Below are 15,000 nucleotides of genomic sequence, written 5' to 3'. Positions count from 1 at the left end.
GGAATACTGCTTGTCAAAGTACAATGGAGGAGCGGGAAGACTGATAAGTGACGAGGGGTAGCTGTAGTAATAACACTTATTAGGACTGGCCAAGACTCCGCCATTAGAGGCAGCACGCTCTCCCTCAGTGGAGCAGCCAGGCTCTTAACACCACACACCACACACACACACACACACACACGCCACACATACACACACACACACACACACACCACACACCACACACACACACACACACCACACACACACACACACACACACACACACACACACACACACACATGAACACACATGAACACACTCACACTCACACACACACACACACACACACACACACACACACATGAACACACACTCCCTCAGTGGAGGAGCCAGGCTCTTAACACCACACACCACACACCGAGGAAAGTAGCCCTCCTCTTTCTCTTCCTCTCACACACACACACACACACATGAACACACATGAACACACTCACACACACACACACACACACACACACACACACACACTCACAGAGACACACTCACAGAGACACAGACACACTCACACAGACACACTCTCACACACGGGCTCAACCTTGTTACTGCTACACATAGAGCTGGAGAAATGACAAGAGACAAGCTCGGTTAACAAGGCCCATAAAGAGAGAATGGGAGCAGCTTTTAAGGTAGTGGAGTAGCAGACCCTCCACCTCCCCTAATGTATCCATCAGGGGTAGCCATCCATACAGGTACAAGAGTCAGCCTACATCCAGGGCAGAGCTTCTTGGATGGAAAGAGCCTCCTGAAAGAGGAACGGACAGGCGGGGAGGCTCCCTCTCAGGCATTCTCCTCTCTTTGCAACACAGCTGGCAACACTCTGGGTGTGTTAATGGGTCTGTGGTCTTCCCCAACACTCTGGGTGTGTTAATGGTGCTGTGGACCTCCCCAACACTCTGGGGGCCTCATTTACTAACAGGATTGCGCCCATTTCAGGCGTAAAATAGCGGGTAAAGACATAAAACCCTATTTCCAAAGGAGGCGCATCTGAGTAAAAGCGCAGATTACCGCAACTGGGAAGTGGGTGTGGGAAAGTGGGTGTTCGTCGCAAAAAGATGGGAGGAGATGCGTAAAGTGCGCCTAATTATGTATTAGTAACGTAACAAGAGGTGTTTTAGCATGACATATCAGCTACTAAATTAAAACTATGTGCCTGCGAGAAATTTGAAAAATGTTTATGTTTGATATATCATTTAATATAGGCATACAAACAAATAGAATTACAAACTGTCCCACCAGCTAGCTGTTCGGGAAAAGTTCGGCCACGTCTTACCCAGAATCGCGTTCATTGTATGGTTTAAACGGTATTTCATAGTTCAAGCACACCGAGTACAGTGCACACCTTCTGCGTAGGAGTAACGCGTATCTATTCAGGAAAAGTACTTGTACTCGAAGTACACTAACTAAACTACCGGTAAGTAAATTGTAGAGACAGAGCAGCATATTAATTTCACCTTCCATGTTTATTTTGATGTTATAGCCTCTCAAGCGCAAGCTACCCCCAGTGCCATGGCAACCTACAACTACAGTTTTCAAATGTATCTGCCTAGGGCAGCGTTTTTGAAAAGCATGGTTTCCAGTGTTGGAATACGCCTTTTTAAAGTAAGGGGTGTCGTGTATTCCTACCAGACTATTTAACGGGATGCTATGGAGCAGTTAACCTGGCTATTAAGTATCCTAGCTATCTCTAGTTTAGACCCATATTAACAGTTTGCCGTTGCCTGTGTGTGATTAACTCATGTTAATATGTGTGAATATGAACTTGTGAACATAAACTCGTTAATATGAAGCTGCACAGGCACCCTGAGGGGTAACCATAGCAACCCAGACACTCAATGTTCGCTGAAAAGTTTAATTTCCCCAAATCAGCTCACCAATAAAAGTCTTGAATTCAAAGTGATCACAACTTTTAATGTGGACGGAAATGCTAAACGGAGAAATATTTATGAGTTTCTATATTTACCTGGGTTAGTTTGCTGTAACCTCGTGAACCAAAAGCTCTAATTCTAATTTTAGCTCATCATCCACGGTGGAACACACAGGCTCTTTCTTCCCTATTTTCGCGGAGCGCTAAATAACACTAATGGGCGGTGTTAGGCGCAGATGACGCGACGAGGGTTCTTGTTTGATAAATAGGATGCAAAATACCGTGCGTTATTTGCGGTTTGGCAAAGGCGCAGATTAAGCTGCGGTCGCAATGTTAGTAAATGAGGCCCTGGGTGTGTTAATGGGTCTGTGGTCCTCCCCACCCCACCGTCCATTACGGACTGGCCAAGTAGTTGCCTCTGTGTCACGCCCCTGAGCTGCACCAAGGCTCTGAGCTGGAGAGCAGCCGTCAGTCACAGCACTCTCTGAAGTCTCTCAGGTACATTACTGCACATCATTCAGAATGTGTGTGAGAGAGAGAGAGAGAGAGAGAGAGAGAGCGAGAGCGAGAGCGGGAGAGGGAGAGGGAGACTGAGAGAGAGTGTGTGTTTTTTTTTTTCAACCTTAGTCACCTGTTGCCCTCTTTTGCACAACTCCAAACAAGCATGACACAAACAGAAATATATAGTGTTACCCAATAGCAGCGCAAGTGCAAAAGCAAAAGCAACACTGTAAACAACGATGAAAGAAATGTGTAAGAAAAATGAAATCAAAAATGAATAGGCCAGGCCGGGAGACACAGTTTAAACCCCAGCCATAGACGAACACAAACAGAGCTGGCTTTCATCTCGCCTCCCTCTCAGATAACCCCGTTTGCACTCATCACACATCATTCACCAGAGAACCTTCCAAGGCCTCAGCAATCGCACTATGACAACAATGATCCCTTACACACACACACACACACACACACACACACACACACACACACACACACACACACACACAAGTACAGACCTCACAAAATGTATCATTCTGGGTTTCAATTATGAGAACGTGATGATGATGAACCCTGACTCCCTTGTTGTGTTGATATGGTGCATGTGCAGTGCATTGTGGGGGAAAAGAAGGTAAGTCGCTCCAGAGGTCTTTAGCATTCTCGGGTCTGAAAAGCAGAAACAGGTAGAGTATTGGGTTGGGGGGGGGGGGGGGTTGGACTGCATCTCCACGTCAGCAGGGTCCTTCTATGAAGTATCCCCCACACATCCCAATTACCCATGCAGACAGCTCTTCTTCAGACTGCAGGGTTCCCTCAGTTATCCCTCCTTAGACTGGAGAAATAGCATCAAAACTCAAAGTATAGACACTGGACTTGCAGACCTTGGTGGCGTAAACAAGGCCATAGACTAAAAGTAAGTAAAGCAACCAAAAAAAGTACGAAAGAAGTGAAATGATTTCCTTGTAAAAATGGTAACACATCTCTGGTGGTGGTAGACTGACTGCCTGCTGCAAAACACCTCCCTTCTGTCAGCACAGTCACTTGAGCTCTCTCTCTCTCTCTCTCTCTCCCTTTTCCTCTCTCTCTCCCCCTCTCTCTTTCTCTCACAATTTCTGCAGTCGGCTGATCAATAGTTTGATTGATTGGTAGCAGGTGGATCTTTAAGGGGTAATGGATATGGTCATTTGTGCCTGGCTCCCCTTCTCACCCAGTAGAACCTAGGAAGGGTAAATACTGGAGAGGAGAAACAGTGATGTTTTACTCAGCCATGCCCCCATACCCCCCCACCGCACCCCTCCCTTCCCCGCCCCGGCGTGTCAACAAACAAGCAGTCGTGGGTAGAAGCCACTATGAGCCGGCACGCTGGCTAGTGATGAGGCTTTGTTGGGCAAGACTTCAATGTAGCAGTAGGGGTAGCCAGAGTTTTGACAAACACAAAGATTGCCCGCCGATGCTAAGTATAGTGGCCGCTCTTGGGCTTAGCGGGTCACTGCTGAAAAGACTGGAAGAAAGAAAGGCAGAGGATAAAGAGGACAGGATGAAATGAATCGCGGGTTTGTTTGTTTTTTTTACCCCCATTTTCAATTTCTGGAACGGTGAAGAACTGTCTCAAGAAAACCACTTCAGCTTATTTCTATTTGTCTCTTGTTCTCTCTCGCCCAAACATCACTTCAAGGGTTAGGGTTTTAGCACAGTTACAGAAGCCGTACCAAATAAATCCCTGTTTATTTATTCAGCAGTGTTTCCCTCTCTATTTATTTTTTAACCAGCTCCAGGTTGGAATCCCTCTTGAAGGCACTTTTGCATTCTCTCTCAATGCCCGTATCCAGCTGGCACTTTATACTGATGTTTGGTTTCCTGTTTTTGCTTTCTTTTTTCAGTGTTTTGTTTTGACTTCTCTTTTTGTGCCTCAGCTGTGTACTTCCTTGGCAGGTTGTTTAGATAGATCCCACGGAGAATACAAGTGGAGAAGCTATGAAAACCTCAAACAACTTTTCAAACAGTGAGGGTTTCGAATCGCTTCCGAAATCCGTTCGACACAAACCAATCAGGTTTCCCCTTTCCCCCTCTCAGATACGTGTCAGACTTCCGGGAGATCAGTCTCCCAATATTCCATCAACAGAGATCATTCCGCCTGACATTAACTGAATGACCTGGATTGAAAACATGAAGCCCCCCGGCGCCCTGTTCAAATGACTCTGCCTTTATCAGCCGGCAGCAGGCGGGTCTTTTGATGGGGGATCTGTCAGGACTAAGTTCATCTGGCTGTAATAACACCACAGAACTGTCACGATGGAGGGTCCGCGTGTCACGGCAGTCAGTCAGCTGAGAGAGCGCGAGAGGAAGATGAGAAACATCGGCGTCACTACGAGAGAAACGCATCCCCGCATTTCCACAGATAGCACATCAGCATGTAGGAACACTCACACCAGAAATCATATTGCCACGACTGGGTTGTCTGTCTGTCAGCAACCACACCAGCCCTAGTAGCGTACATCCGTAGCGCTCGCACACACACACACACACACACACACACACACACACACACACACACACACTCACACTCACACATTCAGACCCACTCTTGACAGGCAGTTATATATATAACCAGAGTCCATACATGCACGCACACATGCACACACCCAGGCACAACCTTGCTTTCTCCCTTGCCCTCTCCATCGATCTCCCCCAACAAATTAAAGCATGCTGAAGTCGCAATCGATCCTGCCTCGTCTCTCTTGAATACCCCCCCCCCCCACACACACACACACACACACACACACACATCTCCCCACTGCAACCCACCCTACTTCAGACAGGCCTGGTTGCGGCCTTATTGACTCCCCAGGGTTGATTAAGACCCCTTTGAAGAAGTGGAGGAGTGAGAGAGCGAGACGTGGAGGCGCGGAGCCCAGAGAGAAGGAAGGAAGCAAGGGGGGAAAGAGAGAGTGGAAATGAGTGGTGGGCTGTGTGTGTGTGTGTGTTAGGGAGTGTGTGTTAGTGTGTGTGTGAGCGTGTGTGTTAGCGTGTGTGTGTTAGTTTGTGTGTGTTGAGAGCAGGGCAGATCTTCCATCTGGAGAGGAGTGGGGAGTCTCTCCTCAGAAGCATAGCAGTCACTTTCTCATGGCTTGTTAAAGGGAGACACCCTCGGAAGCTCCTATCTCCCAGCATCCCCCGCATCATTCATCCTGCCTGTGTGTGAGGAGCCTTCAGATATGGCTCTCGGGACAGAACAGGCCCTCGACTAGGAGTGGAGCGCTAGACCACTGTGATGGAGCTCAGGGATAAAGAAATGTGAGATTAAAGCATAACCTTAATGCCATTCTATACCATTAGAGATATAACATAGGTGGAAGAGGATAGTTTATAGAAGATAGTTTGTAGCCTAGTGTTGTACACTTAAAACCTTGATATTGGATTGTGTAAGTCTTTTTGTGATTTTCCTTGTTCGTATAGCCGCGCTACATATGAGCATGGAAGTCTCCTCCCTGGCGCTCAACCACCTCTCAGCTCAGTGTAAAACTGGATGAGGTTTTTCACAACCTTTAAATGTCAGTATTGCAGGGCAGGTTTTAATGGCGCCCGTGGATTTTGAACGGTTAGCCGTTCCTGCTTTTGCAAGTGCCAATAGCCTCCATTTGGCCAAAGCAAGTGAGCAGGAGCGGCCGGTTTTGAAACAGCCTCTTGCACATTTGGAATATGGTGATTTGCCGTGTGTGTTTTTCCATGACATGGGTTTCTGTTTTTCCCCCACTGGTGTACGTGTGGCTATGGGCTGTGCTTGTACTGGCATCCTTTCTACAAAGGCACTGCCATGTCTGGCTTCTCATTTTTTCCCCTCCTCCTCCTCCTCCTCCTCCTCCTCCTCCTCCCCCACCGCCCCTCACCAGCTGGCATAGACTGCCACACTTGAGCTAAACGAGAGCTATGATGATGGAATTCATTGCTGAAGAGGGGAATCCACTGGAGACAACAGCGCCCGCAGACAAATGGGAAGGCGCGCGGGAAATGAACATCGCAAAGCGTGACACCCGCAAAACTGCATTAGTAGCAACGAGGTAGAATGTCTTAATTATTGACCCAGCCATAGCTGAGCAGCTGAACTCCCTGCCAGTAAGCACTTAAATGGATTTAATGACTTAAATATACAAATGCAAATGAAAACATTGGCTGCACTGCACATTTGCAAGTTGCGTGTGCTGCGGTTTAATTGCCAATGAACTGCATATTTACACACATTCTCGTTCTCGCTCTGTGTCTCTCGCACGCTCGCTCGCTCGCTCGCTCTCTCCCTCCTGTCTCTGTCTCTGCTGTATTCAGAATTGTGCTGCAGAAGGTGGTGTGTGTGTGTCAGTGTGTGTGTGTGAGAGAGTGTGTGTCTGTGAGAGAGTGTGTCTGTGAGAGAGTGTGTGTGTGTGTGTGTGTGTGTCTGTGTGTGTGTGTGTGTGTGTGTGTCAGTGTGAGAGTGTGTGTGTGTCAGTGTGAGAGTTTGTGGGTGTGAGAGTGTGTGTGTGTGTGTGTGTGTGTGTGTCAGTGTGAGTGTGTGTGTGTGTGTGTGAGAGAGTGTGAGTGTGTGTGTGTGCGAGTGTGTGTGTGTGTGTGCGCGCACGCACATTTCCCCCATCAGAGGTGTGTTACAGATGGCTGCTTCACACTGCATGAGATTAACGGCTCGTAGCAGCGCTGCCTCTCCCACTCGTCTGGTCCTCCAGCCCCCCCCCGCTCCTGGGCTCCCACGCCGCGATGGTCTACCTACCATCCAGCCACCATTACCCCCAGCGCCACCCTCCACCCCCGCCACCCCTGCCACCCACACCGGCTTCGGTTCATTCGTTATCTGAGAGCCAAACTCCTGAGAACCATCCTTTCATCTCGGGCTTTAGATTTATGGCTTTCTGGAGGGGGTGATATTAATGGCTTGTCATTAGCGCCGAGCGTCCTATCTCATCCTTGGTTAAGACCACAGGCTGAAGCCCAGGTTTCATCTGGCCTGAGCCACTTAAGCAGAGGGAGAAATGCGTGAAGTATAAATAGATACCTACAGACAATTCTTTTGATTTCTGCTTCCTAAACATCTGTCAAGGGTGCAAAGTGCTGTGCCAACGAAGGGAAGGCCTTCTTGGGCAAAGCCAGAGAAATCACTGCAGTTATCCACATTTTGATGAAATGAAAAAAATCAAACATTTCTCTGGCATAGTGTTAGTGCCAGGAGCACAGTTGGGCTCCTCATAGAAGCTTCTTGAACAGGAGCAAACTGTTGGATGCAAGGTCGTGTCCACCACTATCATGCCTGAGCCAGAGCCAGGAATTCTGCTACCAGCTGTCTAGTCCTCATGCAGTGTCCCCAGTGGCTGTTTTCGTTTATTTTTTTGTATTTATCCGTTTGATTATATTATTTGTTTTATTTATTTATTTTCTATTTTGATTTCTTTGAATGACGGTTGTCACTTCACGGCGGGGGTGGGCGTCATTTCCCCAACCACGCCCTTGCCCCCACCCCTCCTCCACCCCGACCCTCCCCATCTCAGAGTCGTCCCACCCCTGCCCTCAATGTGCTGACAAACCCGTCCGGGAGGTAGGCCTGCCTCAACAGACACAGCGCACAGCTGTACCACGGGGGAGAGGTGGGCCTGGTGTGTGTGGGGGGGGGGGTTGGGGCGGGGGGGGGGGTTTGGGGGAGAGAAAGAACAGGGAAGATCGTGACTGCCTTCCTACCTGACACCACTTTTTCACTCCTCTGCTCCCTCCCACTCGCCCCCCCTTCTTTCTCTCTCTCTCTCTCTCTCTCTCTCTCTCTCATTCTCGGGACGGTTCTCACTGGCCGTGGCCTCCCCCCTTCCCCTGCCACAGTTGAGCAGATTGTCTCTGTATTCCACGCTGCTTCCAAACAAAAGGCATGGGACCATTTCTCCAAAGCCCAGCGCAAGAACCTGGACGTGTGGCGCAAGCAAGCAGAGGTTGGTCTTTTCTCCCTTTCCTTCTTGATGCACTGAAGTATGTTTGACAGTACTGTTCACCCTCGTGTCTCTCGCTACTATGTGATAACCACGCCACGCTTTTTTTCCTCCACAAGTCAGGTGATCCGGTGAGGTGTAAGGGTCCTGTTTGGTATCCCCCTCAGTCCTCTCTCTCTCTCCCTCTGTCCTCCTTCTCTCTCTCCTTCCCTCTCCCTCTGTCCTCCCTCTCTCTCTCCTTCCCTCTCCCTCTGTCCTCTCTCTCTCTCCCTCTCTCTCTCTTCCCCACCCCTCCTTCTCACCTCTTTGCTCTCCCTCTCTCTCTCTTCCCCACCCCTCCTCCTCATCCCTTTGCTCTTGCTCTGGTTCTCCACTGCCCTCTCCTCCACTCTCCCTCTGTCCTCCCTCTCTCTCTCTCTCTCTCCCTCTGTCCTCCCTCTCTCTCTCCTTCCCTCTCCCTCTGTCCTCCCTCTCTCTCTCCTTCCCTCTCCCTCTGTCCTCCCTCTCTCTCTCCTTCTCATCCCTTTGCTCTTCCTCTGGTTCTCCCCTGCCCTCTCCTTCCCTCTCCCTCTGTCCTCCCTCTCTCTCTCCTTCTCATCCCTTTGCTCTCCCTCTGTCCTCCCTCTCTCTCTCCTTCCCTCTCCCTCTGTCCTCCCTCTCTCTCTCCTTCTCATCCCTTTGCTCTTCCTCTGGTTCTCCCCTGCCCTCTCCTCCCCTCTCCCTCTGGAGGGGGTTCTGTCTCGGTCTCGGGGGCTGGACATTGATTGGGAGTTAAGCAGGGTATTAGAGGCAGGCTAAACGCTCGGCTGCATTTAGGCTGCGGCCTGATGGCCTCGGTGCACAGACAGAGAGAGAGAGAGAGAGAGAGAGAGAGAGAGGTTGTGTGTGTGTGTGTGTGTGTGTGTGTGTGTGTGTGTGTGTGTGTGTGTGTGTGTGTGTGTGTGTGTGTGTGTGTGTGTGTGTGTGTGGGCGGACTAATCACACTGCCTCCCAAGGTGTCCTGCGAAAGGTAACACACCTGAGTGAGCACACACCCTCTCTCTCTCTCTCACACACACACACACACACACACACACACACACACACACACACACTAATATACAAACATGACACGTTCTCTCTCCAAGGGGCAACCAGTGAAAGGTAACTTCCAGCAAACCACTGTTCTGTTTCATCACACACACACACACACACACACACACATGCAGACACACATACACACTCAGACTCTTCAGCCTTCATGTTGGGTCCCTGAGGAGATTGTGTTGTGCGTTCCGTCCTCATACCCACCCCTGTACAGATCAATACAGTCATAACATGCCGGTCAGGGCTCAGGCACTGTGCTATTGGCCATTACCCCAGCAAATCCACATGAATCCTCATGAATCCACATCAGTCCACATGCCCTTGTGTCTTTTGGGGCAAATTGAGATCAGCCCTCCTTTAACGTTGACAGTTAATACATTAACGAGTCCTGACAATGTTTGTTCATCAGTCACTACCCAAGAAATTGCACATTAATTACCTCAAGCCTTTTTTACATCCATTTTTTTTTTTTCAAACTTGTTTATTCGTTTATACAATGAGGATTCCAGAGCTTGGCACCGGTGAATTTTACAGTCTGATCGGTAAGTTTCACATCTCTGCCATCTCCGGGCCTTGGCACGGTGGGCAGAGTGAGTGGCACGTAATTAAACAGCCCAATTTGCCGTTTGCCTCACAAACAGCGGAACGGCATTTCTCCATGGATCATGAGGCGGAGGAAGCTGATTATTTCTCGAGAGAGAGAGAGAGACGCTCAGTTCATCCGTGGAAGAGGCAGAACAGAGGGGAGGTGGTTGAGACGAGCTGTAGCGGTCCCATAGGAGAGAGAAGGGAAATCTCACAGGGCCTGAGGATACCTGATGCACAGTGTTGTTTAGTTCATTCATGATCGCTTTATGAATGCTTTCAAAACCCAAGATGAACACGTAACATGACCTCAGATGGGAAAATGAGATGGAAAGAATAGGTCTGACCCTCTGCATGAGTTGGGAGGCCATTAGAATAGACATCGAGTGCAGCTGTCTACCGCGCCGGTCTGGAAGTCAGTGATGGATTCTCTCCAGGTGTGTAGGTTTGTGTCAGTGGTCCAGTTTAAGGTTCTCACACAGAAAAGGTAGGTTTGTATCCTAACCTAAAGGCGTCATTCTGCTCGTTTTCAAAATGGCTCGGTACTCCAAGGGGGGTTCCTCGTGATGAGCAAAACTCAAAACAATTTGGGTCGTTATCATGCATTCATTTATAATATCATGAATCCCCAGCACTCTAATACCCTTAGGATGTCTTCTTCTTCTTTAGTTTCTTTTTCCAGTACACTTGCTTCTATTAATTAGCAATAACCCAGCTCATTTGCCAGAGTGGAGGGAGAGAGAAGTGTCTGTTTTAAAAGATTCCATTTACTGACTCATTTTTCAGTGATCATCCACCATCATCTCTGTTGCCATGGTGAAAGTCATTGTCCTTCATTGTTGTAGGTAAACTCAGCAGAATCTTGGGAGATTATTTTTGTTGTTGTTGTTGTTGTTAAAAACACGCATTATTTGCCCCGTGGGGGGGTGGGGGTGTTGATGGGTACTCAGAGAGCCAATGGGGGATTGAGCTCATTAATGGAGCAGTAACCTCATCCTCATCCTCATCTTCCTCACGTCTCAGTGTCCTCCGTGTCCTCCTCCCTGTCCTTCACTGGGGACACTGAGACGTGAATGCAGAAATGTTGAAGGAGGGAGGGAGGGAGGGAGGGAGGGAGGGAGGGAGAGAGAGAGAGAGAGAGAGAGAGAGAGAGAGAGAGAGAGAGAGAGAGAGAGAGAGAGAGAGAGAGAGAGAGAGAGAGAGAGAGAGAGAGAGAGAGAGAGAGGGACAGAGAGAGAGAGAGAGGGATAGAGAGACAGAGAGAGAGAGAGAGAGAGCTCCCTGCTGGGACATATTTATGCTTGGGCCGGCCCCTCTGGCCTGTCACCCACCCATGCATTAATCCATACATCTGCCCGCCCATCCATCCATCCATCCATCCATCAAGTTCAATTGCCACTCGCCCAGCCAGCCAGACAGTCACGCGATCCATCTGTGTGCTCATCCATCACTCCATCAAGCCGGCCACACACTGGCGTCTTCTGCCTTGTCTAAGCGTTGACCTCAGCCAACCAAAGTGCCTTTGCCCTCCACCCACCAGCTGGGCTCGCTCTTAGGACTTGTTTTTATGTGGCTTGACTGGCCTCATTCCGCCCACATACATCCACTCACTCACTCACACACACACACACACACACACACACACACACTCCTACACACACACACACACTCACACACACACTCCTACACACACACACTCCTACACACACACACACACACACACACACACACACACACACACACACACACACACACACACTCACACACACACACACTCCTACACACACACACACACACACACACACACACACACACTCCTACACACACACACACACACACACTCACACACACACACACACTCACACACACACACACACACACACACACACACACTCCTACACACACACACTCCTACACACACACACACACACACTCCTACACACACACACACACACACACACACTCACACACACACACACACACACACACACACACACACACTCCTACACTCACACACACACACACACACACACACACACACACTCAGCCTCCCTCCATTCTCCCTCACCCTTCTCATCTGAACTGAAGTTTATGTGAATGTGCAAGGCCTGAGTATCAGCCTTCTGTGATGGGGTGCAGCCGGGGGAAGAACAGCTCAGGGGCGCAGTCTGTACTTGAGGAAAATAAAAAAAAGAATGCCTGCCAAGATGCGCTCAGCCGCCACAGGGATTTGTTAGTAAGCGGTTAGCTACGATGGAGGCTGTGCAGAGATGGTGTTTTTGTCATGGTTTTGATTTTTTTTTTTTTTATCAACGCATTTCGTGACCTTAATCAATCTGTAAGCAGTATTAAAGCAAACACGCTTTTTTTCCCCAATCTGTTCATGGTCTTTGCTTTTACAAGCCTGGTGTGTAATACCAAAACATTAAAACCTGTTAACAGGAGACGGAGGCAGAGTAAATCCCCCTTTCTCTGGCTTTCTCTTTTTCCTCTCCCTCACACACACACACACACACACACACACACACACACACACACACACACACACACACACACACACACACACACACACACACACACACACACACACATGCTCCCTTTCCATCTGTCAGACCCATCCAGCCGGCACATGTCTGTCGGGTGCTTTGGGTCCGTGTGGTCTGGGGTTTGGGCGACGCCAGGTGACAGGTGCAGTTAGTCAGAGACTCTGCACGCTATTATCCCGGTTGCTCTTCACACGCTGAGTGGCTCGATCTGTTTAGACAAACCCTGACCCCCCCCCCCCTCTCGCCCCCTGGGCCAGCACTGAAGGTAAGTTGCCTCTCAGATCTGCTCGCACCGCTGACCTTGATCTGGCAGTAGCCACCTCAGCCCTCCCAGCCCCCAGCACCCTCCCTCTCGATCTCGCTCCGGGGTCGGCATAGGTAAGTAAGCACCGACCAGTGGATGGCACAAGCCTCCCTTGAGAGTTTGGTAAGTGCTTGCCAACTTCTCAGCTCGTGTCAGTGTCAAGTCCTCAGGCCATGGCTTTGGCTTGTGCCGCTCGGAAGGTCAGCAGACGGCACAATAACCTCGGGGACACTTTGCCTCCGCGCCGACTGGCCGTTAGCGTCCGTGTGAAACGCTCGGAGTCTCGTGTTTGTTTTCTGCAGGCCTGAGGCCGTGTAGTTTTGGCCCCGGAGCGGAGAGCTTGTAGCTGAGCCCATAAGCCGCTGTCTTCCAAGCGGCAGCTGCACGGGGAGCCGGCTGAGTTACCACTGCTTGCCCGCGCCTCTGCGCCACCCAGATGGGTCTGTTTGTGCCGCCGCTACCTGTTCCACCCCTCTAATTCACCCGCACGTCATGTGTTTGCATGGCACCGGACAGATGGTTGTGTTTACGGCCGGCTTCTGGAGATTGTGGCTGGGAAGGAAATAAATGTTTGTGCGTGTGTGTGTGCGTGTGTGCGTGTGTGTGTGTGTGTGTGTGTGTGTGTGTGTGTGTGTGTGTGTGTGTGTGTGTGTGTGCGCATGTGTGTATATCCCTCCCTGTGGCGTGCGTCGGTGGATGGTGTCCCTGCCTGCCACTCCCTTAGCCCCTGGAAGGAATACAAATATGAAAAGCAGATAAACCCCCTCCCTCCCCAGCAAGTGCAACGCCTGGCAGAGATGGACATCTGCTCCCGTTGCCCCCGCCTAGCGTGCGGGTGGAGCCCCCTTCAGGCCGCCCGTCATTAGCGCCGTCAGGCATGGGCACGTGCGGACTGCTCTCCCCAGAGCGTGCCAGCCACTGACCTGAGCAATGACACAGGCAGGCGGCATCAGCATGCTAACAAGCTCTGCTGTGAGCGTCCGTAGGAAGCGGCAATGTCAGCCAAGCAGCCCGCCCTCACCTGGCTCACTGCTGTGGGAGCGCTTCAGAGGGGATACGCTAATGGCCTGTTGACCAATTCACACTGCCAGAGGCCTCGTAGTTAAATGCCATGGTATGTGCACGTCCTTTGGCAAATTGGCACAATCTGTTGTGGCTCTTGAGTTTTGCACATGTGCATGAAATGCGCTATATAAATAAAGTTGCCTTGCCTTGCCTTGCCTTGCCTCTTGTAATTCCAGGTTGGTAGGCTGTCTCCACACAAAGCCAGACAGCATTCAGGCATTTTGGGTTGAGGTAGCAAAAGTAACTGCCACTTATTTTTGGAGAGTATGGTTTCTTTTCAAGAGTGTGACGTTACCCTTTTGTTTGACTGGTAACCTTTCTTGTAAACACAATCAGCTCAACAGACATTATACTACCCAAACCTTTATTTGTTTTGGGTGTATTTTCATTCAGCACACATGCATTCATTGAGTTTGTGTTTAAAAACGCATCTTATTTTCCCAACTCCACATTGCGTTTTTTCCCATAATCCTCCTAAGCTGTCGCCCGAAAGCCATTGAGCCGTTGAGCGTTCAAACAGTCTATTTACCTTTGCCTTTTTATGTCCGCTTGTGCGCTGAAATAATGTATTCTGAAATAATAAGGTCACCTGAAATAATTTTGAATCATCGGCGTCACCTTTCATCCTCATCAGACTCAGTGTAATTCCGTGAGTGGCTCTAAGTGTTCTATTAGTCTTGGTCATCGCGCCACCGCTGCCTGCCTGCCTGCCTGGGGAGAGGCCTGAGTTCACTTCACCAAGGATATGCAAATAAGGTCAAGTGAACGCTGCCAGACTCACAACATGGGTAACAACAGAAGAGACAAATCATGGGGGAAAATGGTGCTTTTCCAGCCGTTTGTTATTGTTCCATTTTCAGATGGTAACTGGTCTGTTTGCAGAGGACTAAAAGGACGGACAGAGATGTTAAATGGATAATGATGGAACATTTTGAAATCATGATGCCTTTTTAGGTTGGATTTGCAGTTTTGATGTTAAAATAAGCTTTTCTTCTCTCTCTCTCTCTCTCTCTCTCTCCCTCCCTCTCTCTCTCTCTCTCTCTCTCTCTCTCCTCC

At 49.6% G+C, this 15,000-nt stretch overlaps 1 protein-coding gene across 1 annotated transcript in view; it reads left to right on the top strand.

The window, feature by feature from the left end:
- Positions 1-15,000, top strand: part of enox2 (ecto-NOX disulfide-thiol exchanger 2) — a 79,992-nt gene that overhangs the window by 36,840 nt on the left and 28,152 nt on the right. Inside the window, exon 6 of the mRNA XM_042710781.1 lies at positions 8,255-8,391. Within this exon, the coding sequence (XP_042566715.1) occupies positions 8,255-8,391 (137 nt within the window). The remainder of the gene's footprint in view (positions 1-8,254; positions 8,392-15,000) is intronic.

This window comes from Clupea harengus, chromosome 20, assembly GCF_900700415.2.
Source record: "Clupea harengus chromosome 20, Ch_v2.0.2, whole genome shotgun sequence".
Lineage (NCBI taxonomy): Eukaryota > Metazoa > Chordata > Actinopteri > Clupeiformes > Clupeidae > Clupea > Clupea harengus.
Note: the sequence above shows the minus strand (reverse complement) of the source record. Positions and strands in the feature narration are given on the sequence as shown.